General features: G+C 43.3%; 1 protein-coding gene across 5 annotated transcripts in view; it reads left to right on the top strand.

Annotated features, from left to right (window-relative positions):
• The first annotated feature begins 3,753 nt into the window (after window positions 1-3,753).
• Window positions 3,754-20,048, top strand: part of MYH10 (myosin heavy chain 10) — a 145,460-nt gene continuing 129,165 nt past the window's right edge. For 3 of the 5 annotated variants that reach the window (XM_039500907.1, XM_039500906.1, XM_039500905.1), the window contains exon 1: window positions 7,422-7,766. In XM_039500907.1, the coding sequence (XP_039356841.1) occupies window positions 7,422-7,766 (345 nt within the window). Of the gene's footprint in view, window positions 3,834-7,392; window positions 7,767-20,048 lie in introns of those variants that run through there. The other 2 variants (XM_039500904.1, XM_039500909.1) reach the window with 1 other exon arrangement.

Genomic DNA, 20,048 nt, shown 5'->3' with positions numbered 1-20,048 from the left:
TTTATCATGAAAGATGACCTTACAAATGTAGAATTATGTTGAAAAAAACTGCATTCAAAAATCAAACTTTAGAGCCTGCAAGTCTACTCAGTCCTACTTCTTGTTTAGCCAATGGCTCTGACAAACAAGTTTGTTTACATTTGCAGGAGATAATGCTGCCCATTTCTTGTTTACAATGTCACCTGAAAGTGAGAACAGGCATTTGCATGGCTCTGTTGTAGCTGGCATCACAAGATATTTACGTGACAGATGCGCTAAAGATTTATATGTCCCTTCATGCTTCAACCACCATTCCAGGGGACATGTGTCCATGATGACAGGTTCTGCTTGATAATAATCCAAAGCAGTGTGGACCGATGCATGTTCATTTTCATTATACGAGTTAGATGTCACCAGCAGAAGGTTGATTTTCTTTTTTGGTGGTTCGGGTTCTGTAGTTTCCACATTGGAGTGTTGCTCTTTTAAGACTTCTGAAAGCGTGCTCCACACCTCATTCCTCTCAGATTTTGGAAGGCACTTCAGATTCTTAAACCTTGTGTCGAATGCTGAAGCTATGTTCAGAAATCTCACATTGGTACCTTCTTTGCGTTTTGTGAAATCTGCAGTGAAAGTGTTCTTAAAATGAACAACTTGTGCTGGGTCATCATCCAAGACTACTATAACGTGAAATATATGGCAGAATGTGGGTAAAACAGAGCAGGGAACATACTCTGGCAATTTTAAGTCAATTGTGAATGTTTTTCAATATTTATGCTGTAATTCTAAAGGAATAATTTTGGGGAAGTTCTATGGCCTGCGTTATGCAGGAGGTCAGACTAGATGATCACCATAGTGCTTTCTGGCTATGAATCTATTGCAACCGGCAGAATAAAGGTGATATCAATCTGTAGAATAAATCCTTCTTCCCCAATCCAGATCTCTACTGCACAAGGCCAAATGGTACCCATATTGATCAACATGGGCACAATGTTTGACCAGTTGCAGTGTTGAGTTAGAGTGTCAGAGAGGTACAAATGTATATATGAATTGAGGTGGTGGAGGTTGCATTCACCTTAATGGGGGAGGGTGTCACATTTTGGGGTGCAATCCAGACCAGTGAGAGGTCCTGCCACCACCTGCCTAGTAATGCTGAGTGCGTCAAAATGCTCTGCTGCTGTATGTCTCTGGGCTGGACATGTCCAATCAGCATACAAGCATGCACGGAGTGTCTCTGTGCGAAGCAGCTCTGACTCAGCAATTCTGATTCCAGTAGCCTGTATGTCACACCACTGCCACACTCTGGCATCCACCAACCTTGGTCACCCCTGGCAAGGTGACCCCAATGCCCCCCAGTCCCGAATTTTCCCCAAACCGTCTGCTCTGCAATGTCCAGCCCCCTCTTGGACCATTCAGAGAGATAATATGGTTAGTTTGTTCCTTTAAAGCTACCCAGAAGCTTGCCATATTAACTGGAGTTACCATTCACTTTAAATCAAACACATCACTGGGTTGGTTTAGAGTACAAGTAAAACAAGTTTATTAACAGAAGGAGATTTTAAATGAATTGAAGTACAAAGAATAGAGTTAGAATGGTTACAAGAAAATAAAAGTGAAAAATGCTTCCTAGAGGCTGACTTAACAAAACAAGCTACAGCCTTTGTTTAAGTTAGTCTCCTTACCAATCTACCTTCCACAAAGAGAGTTGACCACTCTTCTGGTCTGGAGCTCCCACAAAGTCCAAAGTTTGGATTCCTTTGTCCTCTTGGTGAAAGGTAACTTGGGGTTATTTGCCCCTCTCTTTTCTAGTCCAGTGAACTTTTGACATGGATTTTGTGGAAGGTTACTGCCCAAAGAGAAGTTCACTCAAGCTCTGAGGAAGGCGACATGGAGTCTGGTGGTGAAGGAAGTTCCATGCTGGTTTCTTTGCCTTCTGGCGTTTGCTAAAATGCAAACTAATCTGTTTCCTTCTTTCCTGTTGCCATCATATTTTCTTTCCCCTTTATCTGTTTATAGTCTCCAGGACATAATATCAGCATATCTATAATTTTATCTACAGAGTTCTTATAAACATTTCACAGTGACAGCAATGACCAATTTCAAATGATACATTACTAGTCATCTTTTAAATATCATGACACCAGTGTGTGATGTGTAGTGAGTCTGTCAGGCCTGATAAGAGTTGCTGACACAGAGTTGTGAATCACAAATGGATCTGTCTCACAGTGGATTAAGTTGAATACATTTACATGAGAAGTTGGGGACATTGCACACACTTACCATGCAGCATGTGACTGTGCATGAATATACTAGTGGTGGTTTCATGCATGCAGTTCTATGCCGTGTGGGGTGGGGAGGATAGAAGAGGGTGTTGCATGCAATTCCTTGGTGGGGGAGCAACAGTATGCTGGTAATTGCAGGGAGCGGGGATAGTATGGGTAGAGCATGCAGCTCCCTGCAAGGGGGTGAGGATAGGGGTTATGGCATAAGGTTCGCTGCACAGAATGAGGATAGAGGGTATTGCATGCAGTTCCTTGGACGGGGCAGGGATGGGGAGTGCTGCTTGCAGTTCCATGCATGGAGTGGCGGTGTTGCATGCAGTTCCCTGCATGGAGTGGGGATGGGGGGTGTTGCATGCAGTGCCCTGCATGGGGGGGGATGGGGGGGGTGTTGCATGCAGTGCCCTGCAGGGGGTGGGGGTGTTCTATGCAATTCCTTGCAGAGGTGGGGAGATTGGGGTGTTCCATGAAGTTCCCTGCAGAGGGTGGGGATAGGGGATGTTCCATGCAGTTCCCTGCATGGAGGAGGCTGTTCCGTGCAGTTCCCTGGGGAATCGGGAATGTTCCATGTAGTTCCATGCAGAGGGAAGGGCGAGGGGAGCGGGGGGCGGGAGTTCCCTGCAGTGGGTAGGGAAAGGGCCGGGGGTGGGGGGGAGATGCTCTATGCAGTTCCCTGAGGGGGTGGGATGTTCCACGCAGGTCTCTGCAGGGGGAGTGGATGGGGAGTGTTCCATGCGGTTCCCTGCAGGGGGCGGGGATGGGGGTGTTCCATGCGGTTCCCTGCACCGGCAGAGATAGGGGAAGTTCCTTGCGGAGGGTGGGGGGATTGGGGATGTTCCGTGCAGTTCCCTGCAGGGGCGGGGAAGGGGGGAATGGGGGATGTTCCGTGCAGAGGGCGGGGATAAGCGGTGTTGAATGCAGTTCCCTGCAGGGGGGTGGGGGAGGAAAGGATTGGGGATGTTCCCCGCAGTTCCCTGCAGAGGGCGGGGATAAGCGGTGTTGCCTGCAGTTCCCTGCAGGGGGCGGGGATGGGGTTTTTCTAATGCCCCCCCCCGTAGACAGACAGCGCTCAGCCCCCTGCCCCAGCCCAAGGTAGCAGGAGCACGCAGGCATTGCAGCCCCTCTCACGTGCCATCCCACACGGCTCTGAAGCTTTTTGCCCAGGAGACCAGCGCACCCTACCCTGCTGGCGCGGCCTAGGTGGATCTCTGCGGCCCACCGATGTGGCTGATAGGCGTGAAGCCCACCATTGGGTGTGGAGTTTTGCCTTGATAGGCAGGTAGAACAGTGGGGCGGGGCCAGGGAGGAGGCGGGATTTGGATGGTAGCTTGTGGAGGTTGCTATGGCCTTTCGGAGATGGGTTGCGAAGCGAGCCAATGGCCGTACGGGCTTCCTTGGATGGACATGAGAGATAGCCAATGGGTGATGCTGTAGAGCTGGTGGGCGGGCCTTGTTCGGGGGTAGCGGGAGGGGGTCGCGCGGTGGCGCTAAAGGAGCCCCGAGGAGGGGGTGCAGTGGGGGAGTGTGCCGAGGAGCCGGGCGGGAGGCTCCAGCTCCGGGGATACGGAGCGTCTGCAGGTGAGGAGCCATGCCCGGGGGCCTCGGTTAGCGGGGCCGGGGGTCGGACTGTCCGTCCCCTCATTGTCCGGGGCTTGGCGGAGTAGGGCGAGGGGGTGCGGCCCCCGAGTGGGGGTGTCTGTGCCCCCCTCCCCTCGGTGTGGGAGGCGGGGTGCAGCCCCGATCTACGCCGGGTGTAGGGGCGGGGGGCGTGGCGCCCCCCCGGATTAGGAGGAGGGTGTGTGTGGAGAGCGGGGGGCGGGGAGCCCCCTGCCCGCCCGCCCGGCTCTGTGGCGGGTGCGGCCTCCCGGCGCTTTCCCGCCTGCGGGGTGGGTGTGCGGCTGAGCCTGGGCTCGCTGTGGGGAGGGGGCGGCAGGGCGGGGGGCGGCGGTGGCACGCGAGACAAAGACCCTGCCTGCTCCTTGCAGCCCACTTTGGCCGGCGCGGAGCTGCCTTGGGTTACAGCCTCCCCCTTCACCGGCCCCTGTTTGGGGGCGGGGGGCTGCACCCCCGTGCGGGTGTCTCGTCTCCCCCCCCCGGCTCCTCCTCCTGAGCGCTGTGCTGAGGCTCCTGTCTGTATCGATCACACAAAGGTGGCCATTTTCCCCATCTCCTCCCTTCTGCAGCCTTGACTAGTGGCTTGCCAGCCTGCCAGAGGCATGGGGGGAGTCGCTGCTGAAAGGAGAGGGCTGCGGTGGTGGCAGCGTCTGATCTGAGGCGGCCCGGTTGGGGTGGGGGCCGTTCTGCTGGTGGGGCCAGATGCTTGCGCTGTGATGCACCAGTGTCTTAAATCATGTTCCTCCCTCTTTTTTTTGGGGGGGGGGGGGGGGGGAAGCGGCCAGCGGGCCTTAGTGCTGTTAAATGGGATCCAAACACCAAGTGATTGGCAAGAGGCAATGCTGTGAACATGCGAGGCCATAAAGTGGGTGGAGTGTTTTGTCCGCAACCCCAAAGAAAATGGTCCAAGTCTGAAGCTTGCTCTTTTGTCCTTTAGTATCCGGGCTAGTTAAAAACTGCAGCCTGCTGCCTTATCACTTCATTCTGAAGCCATTGTTTGATTAACGCTTAAATCAGAAAAGTAGCTTGAACTGTGAAATTGACTCTTGCTGGCTTTAGCATTATATTTATGAAAAATAATGTGCATCTAGGTAGTGAATGAGTCTGTTCTTACAAATTCCTGTCCTTGGAAATGCCAGGGCTCCACTGAATGATGACACTCCCCACCTCTGCTGGTGCTCCTCACTTTTATTTTGTTAATCTTTTGTTTAGAACTGTAATTTGCGTGAAATTATGTACTAGCATCTTCATTGTGAGAGCTGGAGTTCTGCATGGTGAAATGGTATAATTATGAATGTGGATTTTAATTTATCTTCCCCCTAAATAATACTGTCTAGCAAAAAGCCCTCATTAAGGCAAAGCACAATATATCTGGCTTCGGTAGGGGTATCCTTATTGTGGCAACCTGGCATTGTGCTGAGTAACTGGGGTCACATCTGTGCATTGAGGACAGAAAATGAAAAATGACCATTAATGGTCAGTACTCTTAATATGTAATACACAGATTTGATTCTTAGTATGAACTAGTTCATATGCTCTTTGGGAGTAAATCTAATGCTTTAACTTCTAGCCCTTAATTTTACTAATAAACAATCTTTGTTATTGTATTAATTTGATTAGGTAATAGAGTTCCAGAACCACTCAAATTTTCACTAAAAAACAAGCATGTGAAACATACTAATTCAGATTATAAATGATACATTTGTATGGAAGGCAATTTGCCAGTCAGATTTCTTGACAGAGAGAGAGAGTGCCTCACACTGGATGGAAGCTAGGTTTTATAATATGAAGATACCTGCAGCATCAAGTCATAATCTAGAATTACAAAGATGACTAGCTTTTTGGATTTGGACGGAAGGCTCTGCAAGTAACTAGCACTCTGAATGGTTTAGTAACTTGTTATTCCTAGCTGAGGTAAAGAATCAGATGGAGCTCCTGCAGTCATTTGGAGTCACCTCTAACTCTTCTTTTCTTCTTCATGGATTTTTCTCTCAGAAGCTTCTTCCAATAAATTCAGCTGCTATTGCTGTAGTCAATTCTTGATCTGATGATGCAGAATTAAGTCATTCTGTAGTAAATGAAGCAGATTACTTCACAGCCCTCTGGTGGATTGAATGACCTCATGCTTGCTTTGCATTAGTTGTGTTGAACAATTTATCAAACTGACATGCTGTAGATGTAGACATTAGTATTGTACTTAAGTACTTAATTGAATGCTCACTTGAGGGTGGATGAGTTGTAAGACTTCCATCTGAATGCATACTATAGTATAAAAAGTGGTGAATACACAGTTAGCTTCAAACACATGATTTTTCAAATGTTTAGATTGCCAAGCTACAGATTTCTCAATGGATTAGTGTTCTAAATGCTTGGAAAATGGTTCTAAATTTACCATGAAATAGTTCTGATGAATAAAACAAGATATATAGTGACCCAAACACTTAGTATGTAGTGAAAATTCAGATTTCTATTTTTTTAAAGGATCAGGAAAAGCCAACCTCCCTACTCCCAAGTGCTTAAAGATAACCAAACTGGACATTTTGGGAGTTCTTAATCAAATAGATGCAACTGTCCTTTCAGCTGTTGGTCACATTTACTAGTCTAATGGATGAGAGATGGGAACCAAATGAAATATTTGAGACATTTTGGTATTTTTGTCTTCTATCAGTTGTATGAGAATTGATAAAACATTTTATACTTAAACATGTTGTATCATAAAACCTGTGTATTGGAAGCATTTAAAACATAATAGCACTTACTGTTTGCAGCTGGAATTGATGGAAAGTAAAACCATGATAAATCTGATATGCTTTCAGAAAGAATACAGTGAGTGGCTAAAAACCCCAAAACATATAAAGTTCTTATCTCTGAAGGAAAACTCTCTTTGTAATCAGTGGTTTTTAGTCTAACTTACCTGATCTCACTGCTCAGTTTTGTTTGCATGACTTAATGAGAACCAGCTATGTGCTGCACAGAAAAAATAAAGTGGTGCTTTCCTTTGACTACTATTTCAGTACTCTTTACAGTACCTTTGGGCAAACCTGTATTAAATTTGGTGTTTCCTTTATACTTCACTGTTTTTGCACAGCAGTGTACACCATAGGGCTGTTGTGAAGACACATACACTAAAGAATGTAAAGTGTTTTCAGATCTACTGGTAAAAAGTATTCTACAAAAACTAGGTATTATTATGATCATCATCCTTGCTTTGCAGTCTTGGTATGTACAGTAGAAAGAGACCCCTGCACTATTCCCATCCTATATAAATGTGTCTCCCTACTGCTCTATTTATGAAGGCGATTTTTAACTTGTATACAGCAGTACCTTTTAGACAGGGTATGACCTTGTTTAAACTACCAACATAAGTAGCATCAGGATTCTTTTATATAGGTAGTATCCCTAGTAGGTATCCAATTTAATATGCTGATTAGCCACTTTTTATATGTTAAATGGTTTAGCTATGAAATTATTGCAAACTGTGTACAGTGCCAGTGACTGACATACCTTTTCTCCATCTAACAAGGTGAATGCTAGTGGACACCTCTATTTACAATGGCGCAGAGGTCTGGACAGGAAGATCCAGAGAGGTATCTCTTTGTGGATAGGGCTGTAATCTACAACCCTGCTACCCAGGCTGACTGGACTGCTAAAAAACTGGTATGGATTCCTTCTGAGCGCCATGGCTTTGAGGCAGCCAGCATCAAGGAGGAAAGAGGAGATGAAGTGTTGGTTGAACTGGCAGAGAATGGAAAGAAAGCAATGGTCAACAAAGATGATATTCAGAAGATGAATCCCCCCAAGTTCTCTAAAGTGGAAGATATGGCGGAATTAACCTGCTTAAATGAAGCCTCTGTATTGCATAATTTGAAGGACCGATACTACTCTGGACTCATCTACGTAAGTATTAGCCATTATTTTCTCCTCTATGGGAAAATTAATATGGCTGCTAATTTAGAGTGAATTAATCAGCTGCTTCATTTGTTTAAAAAATGAAAAGGAGGAGGTGGGTATAGAAAACCTAAGGTGTAACCTTTTTCCTGTCTGAGTACAGAATGCTTGGGACAGGGACTCTTAGCTACTTTCTGTATTGATTAGCAAGTGCTACCATAGTACAAAGAATAATTTTTGTATATATTTTGTATACAATAATTAAAATAGTGCTGTAAGCATTAGCTAGTTATAATTAAGGGCCACTTAACGATAGAATGTCAAATGGCCATCTTGATGTTTAGCTCATACTATCTAGTTAAAGCATTTGCCTTGGACATGCTTAACTGACAAGTGGACAGCATCAACTGGCTAGTTTGAACTCACTAGAAAGATTTTATAATCTTAATGTCAACAAATTGCCATTGTTTAATATAGTACATGAATGAGCAGAACTTGCTTTAACTTAGCTAGCTGTACATTAAAGAAGGTAATGAGAGGTTATCATAGCTTTAAATAATATAGTTGGAAAGTGGTGGGAATTTGTAACTTCTTTTTTTGGAATCTTGTATCAACATAGTGAGCCAGGAAAGAATGTATTCTGTGCTTAAAATAAACCAATAGATAAAGTTCTTTTCTCAATGCGTTGGAAATAGAAAATGAAACATTTAACTTATCACCATCTTCCTCTGGAATTAGAAATTGCAAAGCTATTGCTGCCTCTTGATGAAATAAGACAGGGTCAATGTTGATTGAAGGTCTGTCGCAGTACAGTAAGAGTGGCTCCTTGCCATCTCTCTTCTCTTGGCAAATGAATTACTCTGACTCAGCAAGCGACTATGTATCATCAACATCTACAACTAGATTCTTTGTCTTAAAAGAAATGGTAACATCTGCCTAAATATTTGACTCAGTATGGTGAACATTTGTTCCAAAGAATTAAACTCAATCTCTTCAATTTCTTGGGTGTGCATTGAGTAGGTTAGCTATAGGACATATTGTCTACCCAGTTACTATGAATGCTTAAAGAGGAGGGTTTTTTTCTCCTCAGTCTAGCCATTGCTAATATGTTGATATATTTCTTTATTTAGTGGCTCACTCACACTATTTGCTTGTATTCATTTTGTAAATTGTCTATACTGAAGACTGGTGGTTTTAGTGGAAGGAAGACCCTTAAGAAAAATAGCTCAGTGAAATTTACTCTTGGAATGCCTCACATTAGTTAGATGCTTAGGATTAGGATGGAAAAATAAAACCTGAGTGTAGACAAGTTTGAGAACTAAATGCTTAGTTTATGTGTTGTCTGTCCACAGTATCATTAAAATGTCAAAGCAAACTCTAGTGTGAGTATTCAGACCTCAAATATAGATATGAGCTGCTTATGAGGATAAAGCTGAGAACTTGTCACTTTCTTGTTTAAATAGATGTTGCAGTGATGTGAAACACTGTAATTGTCCACTGAATTAAAAATAACACTTCTCTATGTAAACCCAACTATTAAACGAAATCATATGTAACTTGTTTGTGGTTGCTATACCTATGCTTCATCTACGTCCAAAAAAGGTGCTTTCTTGTCTTTTCAATAATCTAATCTAACCATTGATGCTGACTCTAAAACTGGTGTGATTATTCCCAGGGTACAGCCTGGGCTGTTGAACAGTGGTGTCCCCTTAACTCTCTAGCCTGGAGTGCTTTTTACACTGCTTTTGCTGTGAACAGCCACCACTCCGGTCCTGCTCATGCATAGGCACTAGCATCTAAAATCACTCCCAGCTGAATACATGCATATGGGGGTGACACCTGCGAGTTCTTAGTCCCAGCCTGGACCCCAGAAATGCGTGTCTTGTACTGCACAGTACCCTTCTGGATAGTACAAACTAATAGTAAGTCCATCATTTCAACGAAGGAAAATGATTATGCACCAACCTTGCTGTCTTAAGTGGAGTTTCCCAAACACTTCAATCTGAACACACGCTGGATTTCATAAAACAATAAAATAAGCTTATTAACTACAGAAAGATGTATTTTAAGTGAATCTGAGTGATAAGGCAGAAAAGTTAGAATTGGTTACAAAAGAAATAGCTTATATTTTTATATCTTTCTAATTCCTAAACTTTAACAAGCTAATAAGATTTAAAGCAAGCATCTTTTACCATAGGCTGGATTTCCTTTCAGTCAGGGGCCACCCCACCCCACAGTTCAGAGTCCTTCAGGTGTTTGTTGATGTCATGAGCAGAGAGATGGGGGGAGGAGAAGAGGTGAAGTCAAGTGTCTTGCTCTCCCTTTAACTTAATTTCTTATGCTAGAAACATCCTTGCTGACTCATGGTGACACATAGTCTGTTGTGGATGTGAGGTTTAAAATGTTCCTGTGATGTGATGTACCTTTTTTGTTTATACCTTCCCATTGCTGAAAAATGGCTGCATAAGATGGTGATTGCTCTTTAATACTGGTTGTGGTGCTAGTGCATCTCAGAAAAACTGGTTTAGACTTGCTTGTCTTAACTTTGGGGCATGTTCTAAATAGTGATACATAGTATAATCTAATAACTTCTCATAGTGTTGCTGCACACATTTTACTAGGACAACAATATTCAGCAGACTGAGTTTTCAAATGATCTTTCACATGGCATACTTGATACAAAATTTATCATAGTCTTGTAAAAGTGGTGACCATAATACTATAGCTAGGGCCCTACAAAATTTACAGACATGAAAATGAGTCTCTGACCATGAGATCTGGTCTCTTGTGTGCTTTTATCCACTACTATGTAGATGTCATAGGGGAGACCAGCATTTCCCAAACTGGGAGCCCTGACCCAAAAGGGAGTTGCGGGAAGGTCGCAAGATTATTTTAAGGGGGTCATAGTATTGCCACCCTTACTTTTTGTGCTGCTACCTTCAGAGCTGGGTGGCCAGAGAGAGGTGGCTGCTGACTGAGGACCCAGCTCTGCATGCAGCAGCCTAGAAGTAAGGGTGGCAATACCCTATACCATGCCATCCTTACTTATGTGCTGCTGCTGCTGACAGCGGCTTTGCCTTCAGAGCTGGGCTCCTACCACCATCAGCAGCAATGCAGAAGTAAGGGTAGCCAGACCACCGCCCCCCTTCCCCTCCCCCCCAATAACCTTGTGATCCCCTCTTCCCCCAGCCCCACAAGTCCTCTTTGGGTCAGGACCCCTCCAATTACAACACCTGACATTTCAGATTTTAATAGCTGAAACAATGAAATTTATGATTTTTTTTTTAAAGCCTATGACTGTGAAATTGACCAGAATGGACTGTGAATTTGGGCTGCAATTAGACTGTCACAACTGGACTTTGCTATCAAGACTTTAGAAGCCACATAATAATAATAATAATAAATTATAGAAAGATGCTGATACAATAACTTCTTTCAATTTGGAGAGAAGAGTTGGGATCAAGATGATACTGCAGTTTCATAGGGGTGGCCTGAAGGCCTGAGTTAAGAAGGGAGCCTTGCTTGAGGGATGCTCTGCTTGCCCAAGAGCAGTATTTTTGTGTTAATCTCTTAACTGAAGTAGATTGAGTCAAACATAAGTATGCTTGTTCAAGCATTGAGTATTTACTGGAATGTTGGCATAAACAGGAGCAAATGCCAGTCGTGGATAGGAGAAGCTCAAGAAGTGGACCTTGTAGAACTCATAGAGGTACAGTTCTGGTGTAGAGGAAGAGCCAAACCTCAGTTGGTCAGATTAGCTGGATATCAAAGATCAGAGGCATGCCAAGAAGACACAAGATGCATTTATAGTTATGGAGGAGAAGGGGCTGCTCTGAGCTCAAAATGAATGTTCTTTTTGTGGTCAAATTGGACAGTTTCAAAAACCAGACTTCATGTCATACTTTATACAAGCGCATGAGATGCATCTGTCATTTTAAACAAACTTGTCAGTGTGTAATTTTATGGATACGTTCACAGGAAGTAGGGGATAAAGAGCTGTCAATTGGAGTAGGTACATATAACCAGCTCCAGTCTATTTTGCTTCCTTTGTAGGAAGTTGTACAGAGGGTCTGGGCCTTTGCTAATAAATAGTTTGCTTGGGGGAGCCAAGATGGTGTATGAAAGGTTAAGACTTTAAAAACTGGCCACTAATCATTGTTAAAGGTTTTCTCTTCCTCAGTGGACTGTCTACTGGACGATGGAGAATACAGTATGGGTTGATAGAGAACTTTTATTTTTGTATCTTCCTAAAAACTGAGGAGAGACTGTAAAAAGCATGCCTATGGAGTGGGAGAGGTGCTGATAGTTTCATTTGGGAAAAGGGAATTGCTTTCAACGATGTAAGATGAGCTGCATTTGCTCTCTGAAGCCTGGCATATGTTAGTTATGCTGGCATAGCTAAGAATGCTAGGAGTTGAGTGTGTGTGTGTGTGTGTGTATGGTGTGTGTGGGGGGGTGGGAATTGTGAGGCAGCCCCCTAGATAAGAATGGAGCACCCAGAGCAGCAGGAGCTGAGGATCCCTGGACCTGATCTGCTGACTAGCAAGCTCCTGCACTCTTCTCCCTCACCTCTGCTTTTAAAGAAATTGCTTGACTACAGAACTTCCTTTGGTATTCCACACTTCCACTTCAGAGGAGAAATAGCTTTGTCATCTCCTCCCAGAATTGATACCAGCTGCACAGTTTCTTCTGTGGCATTTGCTTAAAATGTGGGTGTAGCTGAAACTGTAATCTAGCCAGATATGTTGACTAACTCAAACTCCTCAAGAGCTGGATTTCTATACTCAGACTTCCCTGTCCATGAAAGTACCATTACTAGATTTTAGGAGTCAAATCCTCTTTCACCTTATCCCACCTAGCTGTGAGTACAGCCTTCTAGGAATCTGGGCCATCTGGCTATTCTTTAGCTTTATCCTCAAGTGAGAACAGGTTTGGGGCTTCCCTTCCAGCCAAATGGTTTCCCATTTTATAGTAAATGTCTTGTCTCTTCTGTTTGGTGGGGTTAACCTCTTCCTCACCTGTACTTTGGGGATGGATTTTTCCCATTTTCTTTACTCTTCCAGGGACTCTGCTGCATTTCCTATCCAGGGACGTGCTCTTAATGGTCCTTCTGATCCTTTGGTGTGGTCCCCTATGGTGCGGCACCATGGAGACCTTTCAAAGGCCCTTAGCTCCCTTTCAGTGTTTGCTAACTATCTGGTTCTGTGGTTTTAGATCAAATGGGTTGCCTGTCACTCTTGTATCCTCATTTTCTTTGCTGCAAATAGTTGATCTTGTGCCTGTCCTGCTTCTCCGTTTGATGGTTCTCTAGGACCTGTGCTTATGCTTACCAGGAAGAGTATTATTCTTGGTGGGTACTGTACAGAGAGGTTGGGGAATCTTCCGAAAGGATTTCTGATTTGAACAAGTTTCTTGTTTGGAACTCCTCCAAGCTCCAGAATACTGCCCTACCCTTGCAGTATGGCTTGCTCGCACACACATTCTTGAGCCCTTAAACAGTAGTGTGCCTCTCAGTCCCTGCACATCTCTTCAAGATGCCACCCTAGAAATAGAGCCTGCTTATCGAGTGTCTAGTTGTCCTCAAGTCACAGCATTTGGTAACATGTAGCTTCTGACAAGAATTGGGGGGGGGACTTCAAAATAGTGTTTCTCATGGATTTTGTTACTGTTCTGTGTGTTTTTTAACAGTAAAGTGAATGTTTCCTTTGGGTGTGGGGTGGGGTTTGATATCTGAATAATAAGTGTAAGGATTAATGGTCAGAACATGTTTCTTACCATGCCTAAGAAGTTAGACTTTGTCCTTTGCTCAGAATGCTATGTAGTATTTTAGGCCAGAAGATGTTGGAGGAAAAGTTTATTGAAAGTGGAAATGTGAAAAGATCTGATTTGAGGAGATGGGGAGAGAGGGAGGCAAAGGTGGCAGGTAGCTTTAAGGATCTGACTTGGATCAGAATGTTAAGGGTAGATGAAGAAGGAGAAATAAGTGTTATGAAGTAGGGGAAGATATTGTGAAATAGCATGATTCTGCATGCAGTGGCAAAGCAGATAATTCCTCATAACTGACTACTGGTAGTTTCTACCAAAGAAGAAACTAGTATCAGTAAACTAGAGTGGAATCCTCTGTGTAGTCTGATTGTTCCTGATATTGGAGTGGATGTAGAATACATAGTCCTACTTTTTTAGACATATCTAGTTATGTATGGAGTTGTACAACTGGCTCTTATGCAGAGGGGATGCTAACTGCTTCTGCAAGCCTTATGGATTTTAATGGCCCATTCTGATTGAAGGCAGAGATCATTGCAGGATAAACATATTCTGTGTGATGTGGAGAGGGTACCTTAAGTCAAGGAAGGATTGAGAGCAACTTTGGTTGGCGAGTTTAGTTCATCAAGCAGTTCAGCAACCAGATAGGTTAAAATAATTGAGTATTCAGACACCGGTAAGGAGTAGCAGATGTGGTTGAGATGAGGACCGGTGAGGCTGCTCTTGACTAAACTAAGAGTTAGGACAATGGATAACATCAGACTGGAGAAGCTAGGCCTCAAAAATATCTGCTAGGTAACTTGGGGCTTGTCTACATGACAAAATAGTGCTGTTATAACTTGAGGCATGAATTTAAACAGCTATAGTTAAATTTAGTGTAAAAGGCAGTGTTGACATGTTTGTTTCAATTTAGCTTAAGTCAGTTAAGAACAGAGTTAACTAACATAAGCCAGTCACTTTATTTTTATTTTTAACAAAGTAAGAATGTCCACACATTTAAACCAGAAAGAGTTTGACAGTTTAAAAATTTAAGTTCCACCAGTGCAATTTTCTAGTGTTGACAAGCCCTTAATTTGTCTCCGGTGCCCAGTGTAGGTGGTGGCAATATTTGAAGGCAGAATATTTGAAGTATTAGTGTAGTCTACTGATGTGGTGTTTTAAGGGAACTAAAATGAAAAAGGGGGGGGGGGAATCTTTACAGCAGTTACTGGGCTGAGGATCCCACTTGCTGGTGCAGAGAACTTGAACAGTGTCTGAAGCAAGCATAAATATCTCTTGAAGAAAATGAGCAGTTACAAAAACCTGTAGGAAGTCTTCTGAAGTTCCTTCAGGCTGAGGCTCATAAGATCAGCCAAAATCATATCCACTCTCGAGGAAAGGCAGCACAAGGAGGAGGGGTTTCTGTAACCGAATGAGTATGATAGGAACCTGAAAGATCACTATATAGTGATCTTGATTGTTGCAACTAGTGTAAGTTTGGAGAAGGGAAAATACCACATTGGATAAGTTTCAGAGTAGCAGCCGTGTTAGTCTGTATCCGCAAAAAAAAACAGGAGTACTTGTGGCACCTTAAAGACTAACAAATTTTTTTTTTTTTGCTAGAGAGCTGAGCTAAAGCTACTTCACTCATATAGAGACAAAAACACACACACACAGACAGGAGATACACACAGACACAGAAAATGAAAAGTATACATACACACAGGCACAGGCAGAGTCTAATCAAGATGAGCTAGAGGAAAGGAGAGGAAAAAAAACTTTTTGAAGTGATAATTAAGATGGCCCATAGAAGGTGTGAGGAGAACTTTTACAGTATCATTTGGAGAGGTGGTCTAACCCTTTGTAGCAGTACCTGGATCAACATTCTACTTTAGTGACAGAAAAGCCTTTTATACTTAAAAGGCAACTGCTGTGGCAAAGTAAATGGCAGGGTGTGCCTCTTAACCATAGAACTTTGTTTTACTTGTTTGCATAGTAGCTAGCAGAATGGAAACTACCTCAACATTGAAAAGACACATCTGAAACATCTCACAGCTTGTCAAAGAGCATGCCTGCCCTGTAGCACCCACTTCTGGCCAGCATGCTGCTGCTGAGGCCTGCCTCATTTTCCCGTTCACTTAGCGTCCTTTAGAGTCAACACAGTCCAGATAGTCAAAACATTCTGCTTCTGGGGTCCAATTTATTAAGTCTTAGTCTTTTTCAAAATAGAATTCAAACCAGCAGTCTTCCTCACAGTTTCATCTGGGTTCAGCCCCACCTCCCTGAGGGTCTGTCTTTCTACTTTCTGCCAAACTCCAAACAAGAGGTTCTGAATCTCCATAGGCATTCCCTCTGCTAACTCAGGGCCTTTCAGGATCCTTTTTAATCCCTGAAATGTCTGCAGACATCTGCCAACAGCTACCTGGAGCTTTCCCATTTCGTAAACCCAGGTGCTTTCCCTTAAGCCCAGTTGGGCAGCAGGTAATCAGTCCACATGCACTGGATCCCACTCCCTCTTAAAGGGGCCAATCATTTGACACCTTTTATTGACGAGTTGGGGATAAATGTTGAGTTTTTTGTCAGCAGATTTTCTGATTACTCAAGCCAGTTCGTTTAATATATTATAAATCTTCAAAGTCAACTAAGGCTCTTTATAGCACATTTTATAAAATGGTATTTAAAATGTATGTGGAGGCAGGCGCCTGGATTCCACCCTTTGTGTTGCAATGTTCAAACCAGTTGACACTTAAGAAGTTTGGTTACCAATAAAACATACTAAAATCTTGAGTTATAACTTTTTTTCAGTCTCTGGCTATGTCTATGGTAGGGAATATTTTTGTAAGATTCCCTACTGGTTCACAGGACTCTAGTTTCTTGCATTTTTATCCCCATATTTAATTAAATCTGCTGAAAAATTTTACTGTGGCTTTTGAAAAAAGCTTGGTCACAGAAGCTTGCATTAGGGCTCCCACCAGAACCAGTGGATATCTTTTACCAAAAAAAAAAAGAGTCTGAAGTTTAGATATTGCCAAAGGTAATTGTATTGAAAAGTTATACAGTCTTAGCTTTATATACTTGAGGACAACAGACAGTGATGAGAGGGATTCTGTAAACTTGATAGTTTTTTCTTAAACCTATGGTAAGTTGGTATCTTCTGACACCCGACAAGAAGTGCACTATCAAAATATGAACTCCCACACTCTGGGATAATGATATAATGAACTCTGTACTTGGTCACAGATTGTTTAGATAGTACCTCTTTATTGGCAAGCTTGCTATTTGAAACATAATACAGTTTCCAACTAATTCTGTGCCAGGAACCTGAGTGCTACATTATTGGATAGTTTATCATTTAGTAATTCGCTATACTGCTGGCTGAAGCCTTGTAAGCATCTGGAAGCGTTCAGGCTCCACAATTAGTGTCCTGAAGGAGACTTTTGTATAACAAACTTCTGTCACAGCTCTGCTTTAATGTTTGTCTCTGGAGCCTTGCCAAGATAGTACATTCCAGCATTCCTGATTTCCTTTGACTGGTACTGCCCACATCCTTTTCTTCAGCAAAACAGAATTTTGTGCTGCCCAAACAAATGCCCTGTTTTGAAATTTTAATGTTTGTGAAAAGCTGAATTTTTTTTTTAAATCAGTCTAACAGAATACATGCACATACTATAAATTTATTATAGCAGGAGCTGCAGCTCCTGCCAAAACTCAAGTTTTCTTAATGGTTTTCATTATACCCCCTTATCAATTGATTATAACTGGCTGAAATTTTCAGTGTGTGATCTTTGTGCTACAGTGGGTGTTCTGAAAGCTCGAACAGAAATGTTTCATCTGTAGAAAACTAGAAGAAAGGGTAAAATACTTCCCATCACAGGACCTCTGTATTTAGCAGTCAGTTTTCCCAACTCAGGAAATCTAGACTACAGAAATTAATAACAGGAATAGTGCTAACCAATAGAAAGTAAGTTTCTGTTGAAACTTGTCCTTGATTTGACAGGGCCTTTTATGTGGTCCAGAAACCAAGCTCTTTACCCCCACAAAAATCATGTTGCCCTCATTGTTGCAAAGAGAGACACCCAAATGTAAATAGTGGAAACTTGATACAGTGATGTCTGCTTTAGTTTTCGCAGGTGGAACACAGTAGGCCCAAGCTCTTGCTTGCCCATTCCTTTTACTGGGGTGTTCCTTCTTCAGTCGGATAATACAAATGTTGGTGTCAACATTTAACACTGTCATGCTGGTCACTTTTAAACTCCATTTAATGTGTTAGGCAGTTTATTGCACAAACCCATTTTCACACATTCAGTTTGGGTGCCAAACTGTCCCCTGACCTATTGCTGAAACCTCTTGCTTCTTCCTCCCCGCCTTTCCCCACAAATTCTATAATGTAATTATACATTTTTCATTGCAATATTTTGCAGTACTCTAAAAATGAGGCAATATAAAATTGACCTTGGAAGTACAGTATCCCTCTATCTGATATTATCTCCCTCAGTCATATTTAATTCAGTAAGAGCTGTTTTGGGGGCGGGGGGGAATTGTAGACTGTACAGAGCCTACATTCTGCTGCAATAGATGTCATGGAATCCAGTGTTCTTGCTGCAGAACATAGGTGCAATTTACTATAGAACACGTGGCGGTCTGTGTTATGACTTTCTGAAGATCATTTGCTGTGCATGCATAGTGTATCTTGCAGTATTTCCTAAGCTTAAACTATTCAGTTCAAGAATGCTGCACGTGTGAGAGAGGCCATTTTAGCTGGATTGGGAAAAGTGTGCTGGAAATGACAAGTTCACGAGGGCTGCTGCACACTGGTTTGCAAGAAGAGGCCTCTTTAGTTTGCCATCAGGGCTTGTAATGAATTTTATCTTAACACTGAGAGTATATCAGTAATTAACCCCATTTTAAACTTTTTTTGTCTGGGCATTTCCTTCATTGGCAATGAAGATGAACAAAAACTTGAACATCAGTAACATAAAACAAGCCAAACCCATCAAAATTCAGTTCTTAAAGTTAGCTAATCCACAATACTAGTTTCCTGAACACATTAGTCTCTGGACTCAATCCCAGATCTCTTCCTCAGAGCCCTCCTGGATTCAGACTACCTCCCTCACACTATTGCTGAATTTAGTCAGAATACCTCTTAGTATCCACTCCTTTCCCTCAGCCTGTCCTGCTATATACCAAATTATCTGCCCTGCATTAGCCTTTTTCTGGCCCATCTTCTAACTGTGGACTAGGCAACCTCCACAAAGTTCAGGGAATGCAGATGAGGGATTGTGTGATGGATGTGAGTTACATGATTCACTAATATTAAGGGATTTGATTATATAAATACAGTTAGTAAATATACCAATATTTAACTTTGTGTATTGGAGGAAGCCAACATAAGCTGCCTGTCCAAGGCAGGAAAAAAGAACAAGGATCTCAGATAACTACTTCTTCACAAACGAGTAAGAGACCATACTAGAAGCATTCTTGTGGATGACCCACCTCCAATTCCTTATGGAGCTCTCACAAACTAGTGTATTTAGGGGGTGGATTCCCAGCTTGCAAAGACCTGAGAATAAAAAAACCCACAAAACCCTGAGAAACCTGAGACAAATAGCTTCTGGGTGGGATAAGTGTCCTTCTCTAGGGAGCGGGCAATGGTTGTTGGGAGTTGCTGATGAGAAGCTGTTCTCACAGACCCTGACCCCCAGGGGTCTGGAGTAAAGAGTGAACTGCCTAGGGTCTCTGCGAAAAGATGACAATCCTCTGAGTAAGATAGTCCTATGTATAGACTTCAAAATTCTTTATGCTTTGTTCCAACTATGGTAAATATTTGGAGAAGGCTGTCTGGTCACTAATTACTAAGGCTAAGTTTTTGTCATGGATATCTTTAGTAAAAGTCACAGGTCACGAGCAATAATGAAAAATTCACAGAAGCCCATGACCTGTCCTTGACTCTTACTAAAAATACCCATGACAAAATGGGTAGCCTGGGGAGAAGGGCTGGGAGCTCCAGGGTCCCCCTTCGCTGGCAGCCAGGAGCTGCCAGGGGTCCCCTGCAGCCAGGAGTGGTGGTGGGGAGCTGTGGGGCTCCTCCTTGTTGCACACGGTGGCCAGGAGCCCAGCAGCTCCCTGACTCCGTAGGTGGCAGGGGATTCTGCAGCTCCCAGCTGACTGAAGTCACAGGGGTCTTTGGAAGTCACAGATTCCATGACTAAATCATAGAATATCAGGGTTGGAAGGGACCTCAGGAGGTCATCTAGTCCAACCCCCTGCTCAAAGCAGGACCAATTCCCCACTAAATCATCCCAGCCAGGGCTTTGTCAAGCCTGACCTTAAAAACCTCTAAGGAAGGAGATTCCACCACCTCCCTAGGTAACCCATTCCAGTGCTTCACATAGCACCCAAATGGAAGAATTGCAGGTACCTAACCCAGTCTGCCCTGCTGAGAAATCACTGTAGGTATATGGGGTGCAGTAGTCCAGGATCTGGTCTTGAGTGAGAGAGTTGTGTGATTCCACCCCAGGGAGGTAGACATAAGGCCTCATACCTTAGGCA

The sequence above is a fragment of the Mauremys reevesii genome, linkage group 15 (genome assembly GCF_016161935.1).
Source record: "Mauremys reevesii isolate NIE-2019 linkage group 15, ASM1616193v1, whole genome shotgun sequence".
Classification (NCBI taxonomy): domain Eukaryota; kingdom Metazoa; phylum Chordata; order Testudines; family Geoemydidae; genus Mauremys; species Mauremys reevesii.
Note: the sequence above shows the minus strand (reverse complement) of the source record. Positions and strands in the feature narration are given on the sequence as shown.